General features: G+C 32.9%; 1 protein-coding gene across 1 annotated transcript in view; it reads right to left on the reverse strand.

Annotated features, from left to right (window-relative positions):
- Window positions 1-4516: 4516 nt before the first annotated feature.
- The window catches only part of RTKN2 (rhotekin 2), a 77362-nt gene continuing 66595 nt past the window's right edge, over window positions 4517-15283 (reverse strand). The window contains exons 10-12 of the mRNA XM_060126310.1: window positions 11048-11213; window positions 6824-6931; window positions 4517-5343 (exon numbers count right to left, since the gene is read on the reverse strand). Coding sequence (XP_059982293.1) covers window positions 4808-5343; window positions 6824-6931; window positions 11048-11213 — 810 coding nt within the window. The 3' untranslated portion in view covers window positions 4517-4807. The remainder of the gene's footprint in view (window positions 5344-6823; window positions 6932-11047; window positions 11214-15283) is intronic.

Here is a 15283-nt window from a genome sequence, read left to right on the forward strand (position 1 = left end):
TTGGATATCTTGCAACATGTTTATGATACAGCATAATTATGTATGTATAAGATCTTTTCAATCTATCTCTCCTTTAGTAGTTACATTAAGAGATTACCACATCTCTCAAAGCAAATTGCTGCAATCTAAAACACAATTTTACCAGGATTTGGAATGACTTTGCCTATCAAACATGCCAGGATTGGTATTTTTTCCTATCTTGAGATAAATAAAAATGTTAATATTTCTTTAATAGTTAAATTTATGTTATTGGAAACTTAAGGTATTTTGCTTCTGTGAGCACATTGATTAGCAGTCCTCTCTCCTTAGAGAAAGGGATGTTTCTTCTAAAAAGGAATGTTAAATATTTCTGGTCACACTACAGATTTAGAAGTAAAATGCTGAAATAATATATTTGAGCCAGGATTGCTCATTTCTCTCCCTCTTCCCTGAGGTGCTCCATGGGAATAAATTAAGTACTGAGGGAGGTGCATTAAAATGAGTCTCCTTGTGGCTAACAGCAACTGAGTATCCTAGGTCCCTAATTTATTATCAGAGTAACGTAAGCTCTGGGGAAATTATGCACCACTAACCTAAAAACTAAGGATACTTCAATGGATTTTCAGAAGAATACAGTGTAAGAGGATTATGTACAACACTGTAATAAATGTAAGTTATACCAAGGCTTGTGAATATTAGTTTTACAATAATTAGCACCAGCTGCTGGGTAGTATGTCTTTCTCTGTTTAACCTGATTTCACAACACTGTTTATTTACTTCTACCAGTCTATAGCCCAGAGGGGGTACCTAAAGGAAAAATCTAGAAAATGCTTTCATGAATCACTTCTTCTAAAATATAGAAGTTTTAATCACATGACCTTGGCTTCCTTATCAATCTCTAATACTTAAAAATATATATATATGTATCCATGATATAATACTTTCTAATCCAGAAGCTTGACCCGCATTTAATTAAAAAATAAAAATTATAAACAATGCCAATGATATAAGTATGTCATAGAAAATAACATATCTGACCATATTTTCAACTGAAGTCTCGTCTCTTAAAAATTCAAAGGGGCTTCCCTGGTGGTGCAGTGGTTGAGAGTCTGCCTGCCGATGCAGGGGACACGGGTTTGTGCCCCGGTCCGGGAAGATCCCACATGCCGCGGAGCGGCTGGGCCCGTGAGCCATGGCCGCTGAGCCTGTGCGTCCGGAGCCTGTGCTCTGCAACGGGAAAGGCCACAGCAGTGAGGGGCCCGCGTACCGCAAAAAAAAAAAAAAAAAAAAAAAAAAAAAAAAAAATCAAAGGTAACACTTTTCTAGTATTAACTTAGAATATGCATGATACAGAATAAACCATTTTTATTATAACTATTATTAGCAATGAAGCAGTTACACATAAACATGTGAACATTTACAAATAGTAATGTCTTTGAAATGTAAATGCAAAAAGTCAACTCTATCTATCTACATTATAGTTTAAGACTAATAGAACACCAAAGACAACTATGAGAATATAAATGCTCATCAGTTAAAGTTTAATTACTGCTCAACAATTCACTCTTTAAAAAGACAATGAGTTTTGATAAATTCTAACCACAGGGACAGATATTTTTCCTGCCAAAGCACTTCTCTTGCTCATGGTGCAGCATTCTATCTCTATCTAGTATGGTTGTTCCTTGTTCAAGGTAACACAGGTGATTACATTCAAATGGCATTTAACATAAACTGCACCAAACTGCCCTATAATTTCATTTTGTACTGAATTAATTAACTTCTCAGTAGGTGGCTGAGGAGCTGAACATAAGCCTAAAGAAATACTTGACTGCTTACCTACCTTACATGAACTGTCTCTAAATCAAGGAAGCTTCCATCTTAATAAACAGTACCCGGTAAAATACATTTAGTAGGAACCTAAAGGGTAAAGATAAGGCATTTATAATAAATGGATTTAGTTTTCCACATACATGCACGTCCGTTTAAAAGAAGTCAGGGGGGCACTGCAGACAATTAGGGAGGATTTAACAAAACTAACCACGAGTTGGCATGTCTGATATTTTTAAAGACTATTTACCTTAGGAGGTGTGCATTTATAGTAACAAAATGCTTTCTTTGTCCTTGCAAGATGTTTAAATAAAAAGCTCATTACTTTGTAGCAATTAAAATACTATCTTAATGATGTTTTAAGTAATTTATATCCCAGAGCTTGAAATGTAATTTTCTAAGCTATTATTATCAGATCATCTGAATTATAATAAAATACCTATTCTTTCTATTATGTATCTCCAATTATAACATTATTATCAAGATCTGACAGCTAACTCCTTGTTTCAAGTTTATTAGTCTTCATATATCAAGAAACAAATGAAAAGGACAAACAAGGAATGTAAAAAGCCAGCTCATAAAAAGCTGAAATGTTTTTATTACATGGTATATTTTTCTCTGTCATAAACTTCCGGTTTAGGAAATGAGAAAACAAATAGTTCTTTTGACAAACTCCTTGACAAAGTGTTTAACTCAGTATTTTTAGATTTTTGTTTAACTGTGGAAGGAAGGGAGAGGGAGGGAAGGAAGGAGGGAAGGATCCTTAACTTTTTATTATACCTTTCGAGGGGAGTGGAGAGTGGGGAGAACTAACATCTAATGAGTACCATGTCAAAAGAAGTACAGCTGAAGACTACAGTCGGATTTTAAAGGCTTTGTAACATACAGTTAAGATGGGACCCCAGAAACAGCCTAAATAATTTTGGGGGGAGGTGGTCCTTGGTTAGGCTTCGCCTAAATGTTTCTAGGAAGATGGGCTTCAGGCTTGTTTCAAAGTGCCCCCTAAGGGCACAACTGCTAGGTAATTTCTCTAAGAACAAATTCTGTTTCCTGTACAACTTAAATCCTTCTTGATATAATATGCATAAGGAGAAATGACAAGCATATAATTTAGAAGTTTTAACACTGGTTTGTTCTAAGGAAGGCTTTAACTAAAAAAACACAAAAATACAAGAATGCTTAGATGCCAGTTTCAGAAACAATTTTTCCTGCAGCATCTTCTAGCTCAATAATTTAGTGGCAACGACAGTTAAAATGCTGTCAAAAACAGCAGTGAGGTTTAAAAAATAAACAAAAATAATATCCATTAGATTTTTAATGTCATTTACTGAATCGGCAATCACAACTGAGATTTACGAGAGCCTTCTAGTTAGAAAAAACAAATTAATCCTACCTTTTTAGGTTTTCATACACTTGATTGTCTCTAAATTCTATCAGGCAAGCATATAGGATTTCCTTCTCATCAAATGCTATGTCTATCCTGGTGTCGCCAGTCACAAGAGACCTTTTGTATCATTACTCCCTTGAGTCCCAATTCTTACTAGGAGTCCTGGGTAAACACAAAAGTAACCTGGCAGTTACATCATTCTACATAAATGAAAAAAGACTCTGCTATCTAAAAATAATGAAAGGCTCCATTTAAATTAATGTTATTTTTTGTCAAGTGTTCATTTTACTTTAAAATAATGTAGTTCTGATCCAAATAGAGTTCTTACAAGCTTTAAAAAGATCTCTAGAGATTATACACAGGGCAGTAATTTAATTCTTATATTTTCATTTGTTGCAATGACATTTAGGGTTCAGTGTGAATTGAGATTTTTAGTGCTGTTGCTGACACCTTAAGGAAACTGTTTTATTTTACTTGGAAATTCTGATTAGATTTTTTAAGATTGTCTAGCTGTTGTTTATAAGAAGCATAATTATTAAGAAAATGGATTTTTTTGTTCCTTTGAGGTATTCATTCTGTTGCTATTTATTCATCACTTGATTTCATAATCTTGTTTGTGTCACTATGATTAGTTGCTATGGAAATTACCTCCTATGGAAATGATTCCAATGTCATTATTGAAAGAGTATGACTTTTAATGACAAATATCAGTAGCAGACATGAACCCTTACTAGAAAAAGGAAATCTAATTAAAATTTTTTACATGGATTAATTCTGAAAATTATTATCATGGCCAACTTTTCTGATATTTTGAATCGGCCATCTGCTTTTTAAATAAGTACTGAATGAATCTTAAGGTGTTAATCAGCTACTCACTTCCCCAAATGCCAATATCACAATAGAAATTAGTACCATGCATAGAAAAGTGGAAGTAAAGTATATTTCATCTACCTGTTTCTTAAACTAAAAAATGTTTTGCTTTACTTATGAGAGTTAATGTCGACAGGATTTCAGGGCTCATCAAGGAAACAACTTTGAACAGCACATTACATATTCCCTTTAAAAATGAAGAATTTAATATTCAAAAATGTATCTCAGGAATCTGAAAGGTCACTGAGTTAAGTAGTGAGTTAAACAATAGATGAGAGCCAGTGGACCATTAGATGAGAATTCCAGAATGCTAAGAAGAAATTTTCTTGGGTGGATTTTATAATTTGTGGTTTGAATAAAACTTTTGAAACATTCCATTAGTATTAAAATCCTCACAATGAGAATATGGCTCTTATTTAACACATTTTAAATTACTAGACAATCCCTCCCCGAAGAAATTTTAATGCTTTCTTCTGCCTAGTGCTTGTTCACTGCCTGGTACTAACTTAGGAATAAATTAACCCTTCCAATAATCGGGATATTGTCTAGAAACTGCCTCCTGCACTCTGCTAGAGAAATCCATTTCTTCATTATAAAACATTTTTTTACAACTAATAGCTTAATTATTGATGTAAATCACTGTCATATTTACCTACATAATTACATATTACTACATCTATAGTGCTTCTGAATTAAGCCTCACAGTTACAGATTTTGTTAAATGTCTTAGACATTAAGGGTTTTCTACACGTGTGCCTGCAACCATGATCTAGGGTCCAAAATGTCTTTGATAGATTTCTGCCGTGGAGCAGGCACTGGCTTGGCTTCAAAATTGGTTTTAGTGTCTGTGTGCTCACCATCAGTTAAACTATTTTTCCTGGCAGGAAGAAGTTTTCGAGGAGCAGCCATTGGTTTCTGTAAGTGATGCATTAGGGTCGATAATTTGGTATCCAAAGGTGAGGTCTGAGATACACTTGTCTTTTCCCGGTTGTCCTTAACCAATTGATCTGTGTTGCTCTGTGTTTTTAAGCTGAATGCAGCTTTACCAGAAGGAGGAAGGGGAGCTCGTCTCTTTTTCCCTTTCCCATCATGTAACTGCTTGCTTGCAGGAGATAATACCTTTTTCTTGCTGACAACTTGGTGATTACCATCAAAGAGTGTGGCCCAAGGAGGTGGTGAGGATTCTTCATGCTGACCAATAAGGAACTCTCCATTTGTCTGTTCAATTTTTTTTTGTATTATATCAGTTAAACTTTCAAGTTTTATAGGTGAATCAATGCCTGTAATAATTTTAAGAAAAAATACATGGAAAAAAATTCAAAAGCAGTATATGCTTTGCCCAAGAAAGTTATTATAATATGTTATCTAAAAACAGTTATCAAAAACAGACTAGGATAAGCAAGTGTTTTTTTTCTTTTAATGTGTTTACTTGTAAAAATAACCGAACTAATGGAACCAAAAAATAAGGAGATCGGGCTTCCCTGGTGGCACAGTGGTTGAGAGTCCTCCTGCCGATGCAGGGGACACGGGTTCGTGTGCCGGTCCGGGAAGATCCCACATGCCGCGGAGCGGCTGGGTCCGTGAGCCATGGCCGCTGAGCCTGCGCGTCCGGAGCCTGTGCTCCGCAGCGGGAGAGGCCACAACAGTGAGAGGCCCGCGTACCGCAAATAAATAAATAAATAAATAAATAAATAAATAAGGAGATCATGTACTGTGCACTGCGCGCACACACACACACACACACACACACACACACTTAAAGATATTCCTAAACAAATGTGTAAAATCCAGCTTTCAAAGGAGTGGAGCTACATCAGAAATTTTTTGAATTCTACAGGTTAAGTATTTATAAAATATCTTTTCTTGGATTTAAAATCTATTCTGACTTCTAGGTAAGAGTGGATTCCCTTTTATAAAACCCTGATATGTAAACTGGGAAAATGTAACTGGATTAGTATTCTTTCCTGTAGACCAGCAGTCTCTGTAATAGGGGAAAAATCCAAAACAAAAAACCCATGGAAACAGAGTGAAGCCTTAATACCACTTTGGTTATGATCCTTGGGAAAAATAGAACACAGATAAACGTCTATTACATGACATATTCAAATGTGTAAACTCAAATGTTTCATTTTAAATCCAACATTTTAAGGTATACGTAAGTGCAGGGACACTGGTGGAAAAATACACCAGAATTTAGCTCTGACTTGTGCTTATTCACAACACTATTCACTGAGGCAATCCCACAAAGACAAATAACCTTCAAAGTGTGGGAAAATGGAATATTAATGAGTCTAGAAATTTTAAATTTTCCAAAGTATTAAACTTAACCAATTTTTTGGCCTGAGATGAAAGGGTCCATTTATTAATATTCATTTATCAATGCTACTTTAAAACAAATTTAATAAAATATGGAAAAAAATTACTGAACATAATTATATTTTAGAATCTCAAGTTTACATTTCAGAATTTTCATCAGCTACTTAGCTAATATTTATTTTCAGTGCACCCTTATTCATTTTGAAGCCTTAACATTTTTGTTTGATCTTAAGCATTCAAACTATGAAAAATGTGTATTCATTAATTTTGTATTAATTCATCTATTAAACATGAGTTCCTTAGACTATAATCATAGTCTTTTTTCATTCATTTTGACTGTGCCCTGAAAATTTTAGCATTTTAATGTCAACAGAATAAGCTGCTTGAGTAAGGACAATGTTGTTTTTGTTACCCTGCAGCTTAGAAAAGACAAACCCCACTTACTCATATCATGGTAGACTGAGGTTGCCTCTTTTGTCAAGAACAAAGGTGGTTTCCGTGGTGACATACTCTCAATTTTCATAAGTTCTTCACAACAATGCTTCCATTGGCCTAAGAAAGACAGAAAAAGGCACGCTAGTTTAAAACATAAATGTGAAGATGTATATTTAATTTTCAACAGATATTAACATATTTTTTGATTTGAAAAGTAAGTGAATTTATAAAGCATTATCTTAAAGAAGCTATAAAATCCTAGTACTTCCCATGATTTCAAAGTCTAAGTCTAGGCATAAAAGTACTCTATTTTAAATATAAATCTCTATGAACAGATATTAAGCTAAGATCTGTAGGCTATTAAATACTATACTACTTCACTAGATGGTCAATAACTAAAATCTCTATTTACAGCAAAGGTTTGTATAAATTCTCTCATTTTAAATATTAAATAAAAACATCCAGTATTTAAGACAGTTGAAAGGTAAAAATTAACTGAAATATAATTACCTAGCAGGAAGTAGAAAAAACGTAAGGAGTAGTGGTTCTCAAAAATGATTTTAACTTTGAAAATTTTAATTAAGAAATAAGAGTTGCTTATATAAAAATGATCTCTTAAGATGATTATCATGCCCTTTCAAAAATCAGGAAACTAGAAGAATGCTGTATATTCATTTTAGTTAGGATATATAAAAACCTGTTACTATAAAGACAGATCGCTCAAAATTCTAACTGGATCTAATCTGTTTTAGGAAGGACACGTTAAATAAAGCCATTAGGCATTCAGAATAATAATAAAAATACTCTTGAATAAGTTGTTTCAATTAAGTTAAGATTCAAAAGTGTGGACAACATTAATTTTTCTTGTAATTATGTTTTACTATGTTCATCTCAAAATAAAATTCTCAGATTTATTTCTCCTGAGTGGGTGTAAAAAAAATGTAACCTTTCCGTCTTTATTGTGGACCTGCACGCTGGGTAACAGCTGTGCTAGAAACTATGTGTCTATATATTCATTATAAAAGTAAGTTATGGAGGTTTACCATTCTTATATTCTACCTTACATTAGCAGAAAAGTAAATGTAATATACACGTGCCTTTTTATAATGATTTATGATCTATATTTCTCTCTTATTAATTCTCAACCTTCATATTCAATATCCAACTTATTTTCCATGGCTTAAAAATTAAAGACACTTCATGTTTAGTCAAATTATCTATTTTTGTTGATTTAAGTCTAATTTACTGTCATGTTAATAAGGTAATATATGCATAAATTTAAAATCCACCACCTAATAGTTAAGAAACATAAAAAAACCTTTCAGTATGCTTAGAAACATAAAAAATAGTTAAGAAGCATGAAAAAAACCTTTCAGTATGTTTTATGCTAAGTATAGAATATGGTAAAAATTTCAAAATAACTCACACAGCAATTTATAAAGGGAATAAAATCTTGAGTTTGAGGCTTCAGAGGTTGCCCTGTAGAATTTAAATCTAGTAGGATCTGAGATCCGATAACTTATTCCACCTTTCTACTTTTTTAGATGAATATGTAAAAGCCAGCCTTTCCTTCTTGGGGGCAGGAAAAAAAGGCCTTATCTACTGGGAAGGTAATGAAACACTTTAAACCAGCAAACAATTCTCTGTCAAACCTTAGACAAGTTATGTAGTGCAGTATTTTTTTCTATATTGATAGATGAAAGCTCTTCATTGTTAAACTGATAGCAGAATACTACTCATGTTGAAAACTGGAATATAAAGCCACATTATCCCATGTATTACAGAGTCATAGGTATAAATGTGGTATGTTCACTGGTCAAGATGTTACAATTAAACATTTACTTTACCAGTAAATAAATTTTACCATGCACAGTTAAACGTAATACTAATATGCTAACATAAAAATAAAGGCCCAATATGAAATATTAAATGGATACATTTTGTTCACATAAAATCTGTATATTGAAGATGCTTCCCACCATATTTATTGTTACAGTGTTCCCAGTCAAGTTAAGCTGCTTATTTAACTCAGTATTTATATTATTAAATATTTGAAAAAATTTATCTTTGACTCACCATTCCTAGCTCTACCCTATTTGATCATCCAAAGCAAGTGTCATTCCTCTTTTACATGTTTGTTAGCTATCCAATATTAAAAATTAGCTATTACCTCCCCCTTGCCTCCTAACCTTCACTCCTTAGGCTGTTCTTCCACAGGCTAAACACACCGAGTTCCATTAGTGTTTTCTCATGATTTACAGTTATCTCACCCTCACGATTTTATACTCTTAAGCTAAGTCAAGTAATTGAAATTTGTTCTAAGTACTAAATTACTGTTACTTTATTCTGCCCTGGATATCTATCCTCTACTTTGTTCTACACATCATATTTCACCTAAGATCACAAGAGGCTACACTTATCACTAGGAGGGTAAAAATTTTAAAGTACAAGTCAATCTTCAGGATAGTATAAACCCTTCCATCTTTGCTTCATATCTTCATATCTTACACAATGAATTCTAAACAGCAAATGTAATAGAATTTATACTTTAAAAACTAGACAGATTGGCAGATTTTATCCCCAAAGCATTAAATACTAAAAAAGTAGCCAGACCTGAGAACCTAGTCGTCATCACTTTCTTATTACTTTGACACTATAAAAATGTCATGAGATTCTTATCCCTCTAAGTCCCTCTTTTAGCATGATAAATTATTTTACATAATTTGGGGAATGAAAACATGAGATCATCTAATAGTAGTTGATATCCAGACTATAATATTCTGGCATTTTTACTTTCCTTTACTCCTCCTTCCTGTTTTTGTCTACATAAAAATTATAAAATGCCAGAATCATTTCTAAAAGTAACACAGTCTTTTTTATAAGACAGACTCTCTAAATCAGAGCATTTAGGAAAGCGGTTAAAATTTTAGCTGTGATCAGCAAATGAAAGGAAGTTGCTGTCTTTTAAGTTACACACCTAAGATCAGCTGAAATTTTAAAATAAAGAAATGTAGCGCATGCTAATAAGCCTGGAAGAAATATTTAAATATCTACTGAGTGTCAAAGGACAGTATTTAAGGAAAACAAATTATAAAGAATCCAAGAAAGCCATGCAGAGAGTCCTCTGGTTCCCTGCAATAAACCTGTAACCTTTTCAGGCCTCAATTTTCTCATCTTTAGAGCAGTGGGAAAAAATTTCTACCTCACTGGGTTGTTATGAAAAATAAATGAAGCCATATGGTATGTGGAAGGTAATCAATAAATTTAGATCCCTTTTCTTCCCCCTCCTCAACCATCAGTGTAATAACTGACCAGGCCATGGATCAGAGAAGGCTTATAAAAATTAATCTGAGGACTACAGATATTAACTGTTTTTAGAGTTCTCGGTAACAGCTCCTAAAATGTCCTAAAATATCTCCAGGATTATTTCTAGGAGTTGCAGAAATAACTTTCTATTGTTTGGAAATGGCTCTACTTTTCAGTTCTGTAGAAAAGTATTCTAAAGACATAAAATTCTGATTGAATCTACAGTAGGCTTAGTTTGCTTAGAAACAGCCATTATCAATAGTCTACATCTTCAATATACAATTTTAGTATTTTCCTGTTGATAAAATTCCTCCTTAAATTGAGAATATTAGAACTTCACATATTTTACATACTAGGACTCTATTACATTACTATCACATTGTTTTTATAATCCATGCCATTGAACTGTATTATTGAAACTGAAAAACCATATGTGCAGTTAAAAAAAAAAATCTCTTTGGATGATGTCCAAAATGATATAATAATGAATTGAGAGTTAACAGAAGCCTACATAAAAATGAATCTCCTTTTGAACATTTCAATATTTTATGATCATCACTACCCTAGAGAAGTTTTTTACTCCTCATGTAGTTTATTATTCCTTTGATCAAACACACTGCCTTAAGTAGTTTGACCGAATATTTTGAAAAAATGTGGTCTAGTTGTTTTAGAGACCAGAACTTAAAAGTAACAGGTAAGTATACTAGGAATTCAAAGGTATACTATACTATAATCAGTCATGCACTGGGGAAAGATGGAGAGAAAAAAGCATCAATGCACTGATGATATACTACCATTTTATTCAAGAGCATAACAAATTCTTGATACAAGCTATACAATTATAATATAATCTTAATATTTAGATTGCTATGTACAGCCCTTCATGCGACATGAATATACTACTAGAAAATCCAAATGTCAACTTACTAAGATCAAAGAGATGCTGCCAGAAGGCTTCCATCCACTTCTGAAGATCTTCTCTGTTGTCAGCTGCAAAAATATGAGTTGTAGCCTGTCCAGCAACAGGGTTGATGACAGAGAAATTATGGATTCTTTTCTTTTTATCCTTATCCATTGCCCGAATTCTGGTTTCCTAAATATTAAGACAAAACTGTTGTTTTATAAGAGACTATTTCTGTAATGATCGAATAAATGTTTTATTGCTTAGCTACCATATTTATACCAGATGCAATTACAATCTTATTGCTGATCGTCTGAAATTTAAAATATGTAATTTTGAGAATTTTCAATATTCAAGCTCATATCTAGAAGGTTATTTTAAAAATGTTTGATATTAAAAATACTGAGTAATATTTCAAAGTATACTACATATAGCACTTATGTTAAATTACATGAGATTAAAACATAATCTCTGTGTCTATCTCTTAGTTTAAGTAGGAGTTTGCTGTCTTTTATATACGTCTTAAAATTTGCAATAAAACAAGTACAGTATGTTATAACTCTGAGTTATGTTAACTGTGTTTTCAACAGTAATAAAATAGAAGAATCAGTAAAGTATGTTTCTTATTCTAATACTCATGCATAGTATACAGTGTTATCAGTTAAAGCAGTAAAACCATAACTTAATGTTTACTACAGTAAACAATTAGGCTTTCATCATTAACACTTATTTCATATGTAACATTCATTTACAAAGCTCATAGGTAAAGATCCATAAAGTAATATAACCTTTATAATGGTAAAAATTATTTTTTTAAATGATGAATGCAACATTTTACAACAAAGGCAATGGTTTCATACACGTTGATAGTCTAAACCTTTTTTCTGATTGGTACTAGGTATGACATTGTGTGATCCTTCTTGTGTCTATGTGTAGAAGAGACTATTCCCAAGTCACACACAGGCACTGCTAAGTCACATGATAAGCGAGCAACTACATGTAGTTTCCAAGGAATCGTGGAAAAGAAAGTCTGGAATAGACCTATCTATTAAGCAAAGATAGTGATTTGGCTGCCTGGATAATGATTGACATGACATTTTCTACAGCAATGCTGTTTGTTAGAAATATAATGTGAGTCATGTAAGTAACTTAAGATTTTCTAGTAACCACATTAAAAAGGGTAAAATGAAACTGGTGAAAATAATTATGTAATAATTAATTAATATATTATTTTAAAATAATGTATTTTTTGTAACCCATATATTCAAAGTATTATTTTAACATGTAATTGATAAGAAAAATTTGAGATACTTTACATTCTTTTTTCACACTACGCCGCCAAAATCCAGTCTGTATTTTATACTTACAACATATCTCAACTTGGACTGGCCACATCCTAAGTGCCTAACAGCCACTGGTGGCTAGTGGCTACTGTATCGGCTAGAGCAGCTCTACAGCAGTATGGTTAAGCTTACTGTATTGCGTGTAGAAGAATACTTGGCTAGCAGTTACAAAAGCTGATTCAGAGTGGGAAGAAATTCTTCACTTCATTGAGTTTAGAGTGAAGAAAGTCTGTGTGCAGAGTCACACACCAAAATACACACTTAATGATGTCTATGTGGACTTTATAGAAGTTGGAAAGAGTTTGGAAGAAAAGCTGTTCACTCCCTGAAAAACAGGTAAATATGGGCAGGTGAACACCATACAGGCTACATAAGAAGTTCTTTTCTGAAGGAAGGAACTCCTATTCAAAAATCACTTGAGAAAAAGTATGCTATATAAAGTAGCAACATAACTTTGAAATTTTCAAGTATCCCAAAATATAAGGATTGATAACTTAGAGACAGTCTATCCTGTCATTTTTTAAAAAGCAGGAATGCGAGTGTCTTCAGAGGATTGTTAACACTTATGGCCGACACTGTAATTTTATCATAATAGGGTCTTTTTATACTCCTTTATACTTTATACTCCTTGGTAATAAACTTTGTGAATTAACTTTTTAAAGTAATTACTTACACAGTATTTAAAAATGCTGCCTAAATGGCATCTTTGGAGCCTGATAACATGTAATCAACCTCTTTAAATATAAAGTTTATTATCACTAGCAGAGAATGACTTAAGCTCTCAGAAGAATCTTTGATATCCTTCTTTCAGACTAAATGAAAGCTGACTCAGATGGAGGGCTGGGGGGACAACCCTCTATTGCTGTATTAAAAAAAAAAACCTGAATGATAAAATATGAAGTATTCTTGTTGCTGAAATTGTGATTCCCTCCACCCAAATCCATTTTAATACAAATTTCTGACGACCTTTTGTATATAGAATTAAAATGGATTCAACTTTTAAATAAGTTGAAATTTTTACAGATGAATAGGTACAATTATTAATAATACCAGGATACCATTTCAAACAAAAATAGCTATGTAGAAAATCTGACAAGCTGGGTCATTTATATCCTTCTAATAGAAAATAATACAATAGTATATAAATACTGTACACTCCGTTAACACTGGTAACCATAAATACCGCTAAATTTTTACAACACGAGAGGTTTTTAAAAGGTGCAAATGAAACACAGATCATCTGAATTAACCTCTATATTTTATCATCCAAAATAATTTAACTAATGGGAAATTTTTTCAACCAAAAAAACTGTACGTCAAAGAAAAAGTGAGTAAACAAAGTTTCTGATAATGTCAGAAAGTTCGTGCAATTTTTTTTTTCACTATGGCTAAAGTATCAATAATAGTGCTCAGGACTTCACTTCCCAAACAAGGAATGGATTAGAAAACACAAGATGAATTTTAGGACTGTTATCATTATGGGCTCACACAATGTATAGATAAGTATCTCCTCTCAGCAGGGTATGAAAGCAAGCAACTTGGTATTCTTGCCCCCATTATTTACATCAACTAAAATACTGCCTGGTACCCACTAAGTGATTGAAAAATATTTGATGAATAAATGAATAACAAAAGAATAACTCAGATAATGCTAAAAAGTTTTACATTGATAGACTCAGATCCTAGAGATAATCTGCTCTTTAATTTATAGATGAGGAAACATGTTCTGAGATAAGCGTTCTCTGCAAGGTCAGTTTCTTGTTTTGTTTTTGCTAATTCCAAACCTTTTTATTTGATTTGGGAGGCTTTAAAACCAACTCCTATTGATACGTAGATAGATTTGAGATTATTCACGATGAAATTTTCATCCTTGGCTGGCTCTACTTTTGTCAATCGGCACATACTGAACTACAACTTTCCACTGCATGAGACGATGGTTACCCCGAGAAGGCCAAGTGAAGTCAAGAAAGGTACAATCTGAGAAGTCAATTTTGTAACAAAATATAATTAACTCTGAAGTCAAAGGAAAGTTTCTTTTAGGTTTTTCATTATTTTTGAATTAAAACTGTACTTCAACCTCTCCATTTCTGTAGTAATGGAAAATTACCAGATCAGAACTAGATTTATAAATTGTTTCCTACTTTACTTTTGACTATATGACTTTAAAAATGTCTACTACATACCCAGATTATAGTTTCTAAATACTCTTTCCTAATAAAAGGAATCAGAACTCTTTAGAGAAATGGCTTATCCCCAGCCTGGGCCAGGAAATATATAGGATGGGCCTGGAACATCTTGTCCTACCAGAAATCAAAGATTACTAGGGTTGCACCAAAAGGACTCAAAAGTAAACTTGAAGAGGCTTCCAGTAGCCAAGGATGGGACAATCTGAGCATCAATAAGAATTACAATGGTAATGGACTGATGCATGAAAAGTCTTTAAATCCACAAATTCATAATGATATTTAAAAACTAACTCATTGGTCACCTCTGAAGGATGCTAGGGAACCGCCTCATAGATTTGGTAACTAGTATATAAATGCAAAAAATCAAACCTTTATCTTGGGTATCTTGTAAAAACTGTCCTTCAACCTAACAGCTGATGAAGTAGAGGTGTCCCAGCTAATAAATGAAGAAAGAATGTTAAAATAGCAGCAGTTTGCAATCCCTAATGAAATAAAGAATCTAAGCAACGTTCATCAGTGGATGTTAACGTGAGTGGAAGACCCAGACGTTATTATATGCCTCCTGATAAAAGTACTAAGACATATCCTTACTAATCAACCAACAAACAAACCTAAATCTGATTCAGAAATAGAAGAAAAAAGACAACTTGAAGATGCAATCAGCAAATTCTAGACTCTGAAAAACTCTGTAGGATAAATGACCAAATTTCTTCAACAAATAAATTGTGTGTGT

This window comes from Lagenorhynchus albirostris, chromosome 16, assembly GCF_949774975.1.
Source record: "Lagenorhynchus albirostris chromosome 16, mLagAlb1.1, whole genome shotgun sequence".
Lineage (NCBI taxonomy): Eukaryota > Metazoa > Chordata > Mammalia > Artiodactyla > Delphinidae > Lagenorhynchus > Lagenorhynchus albirostris.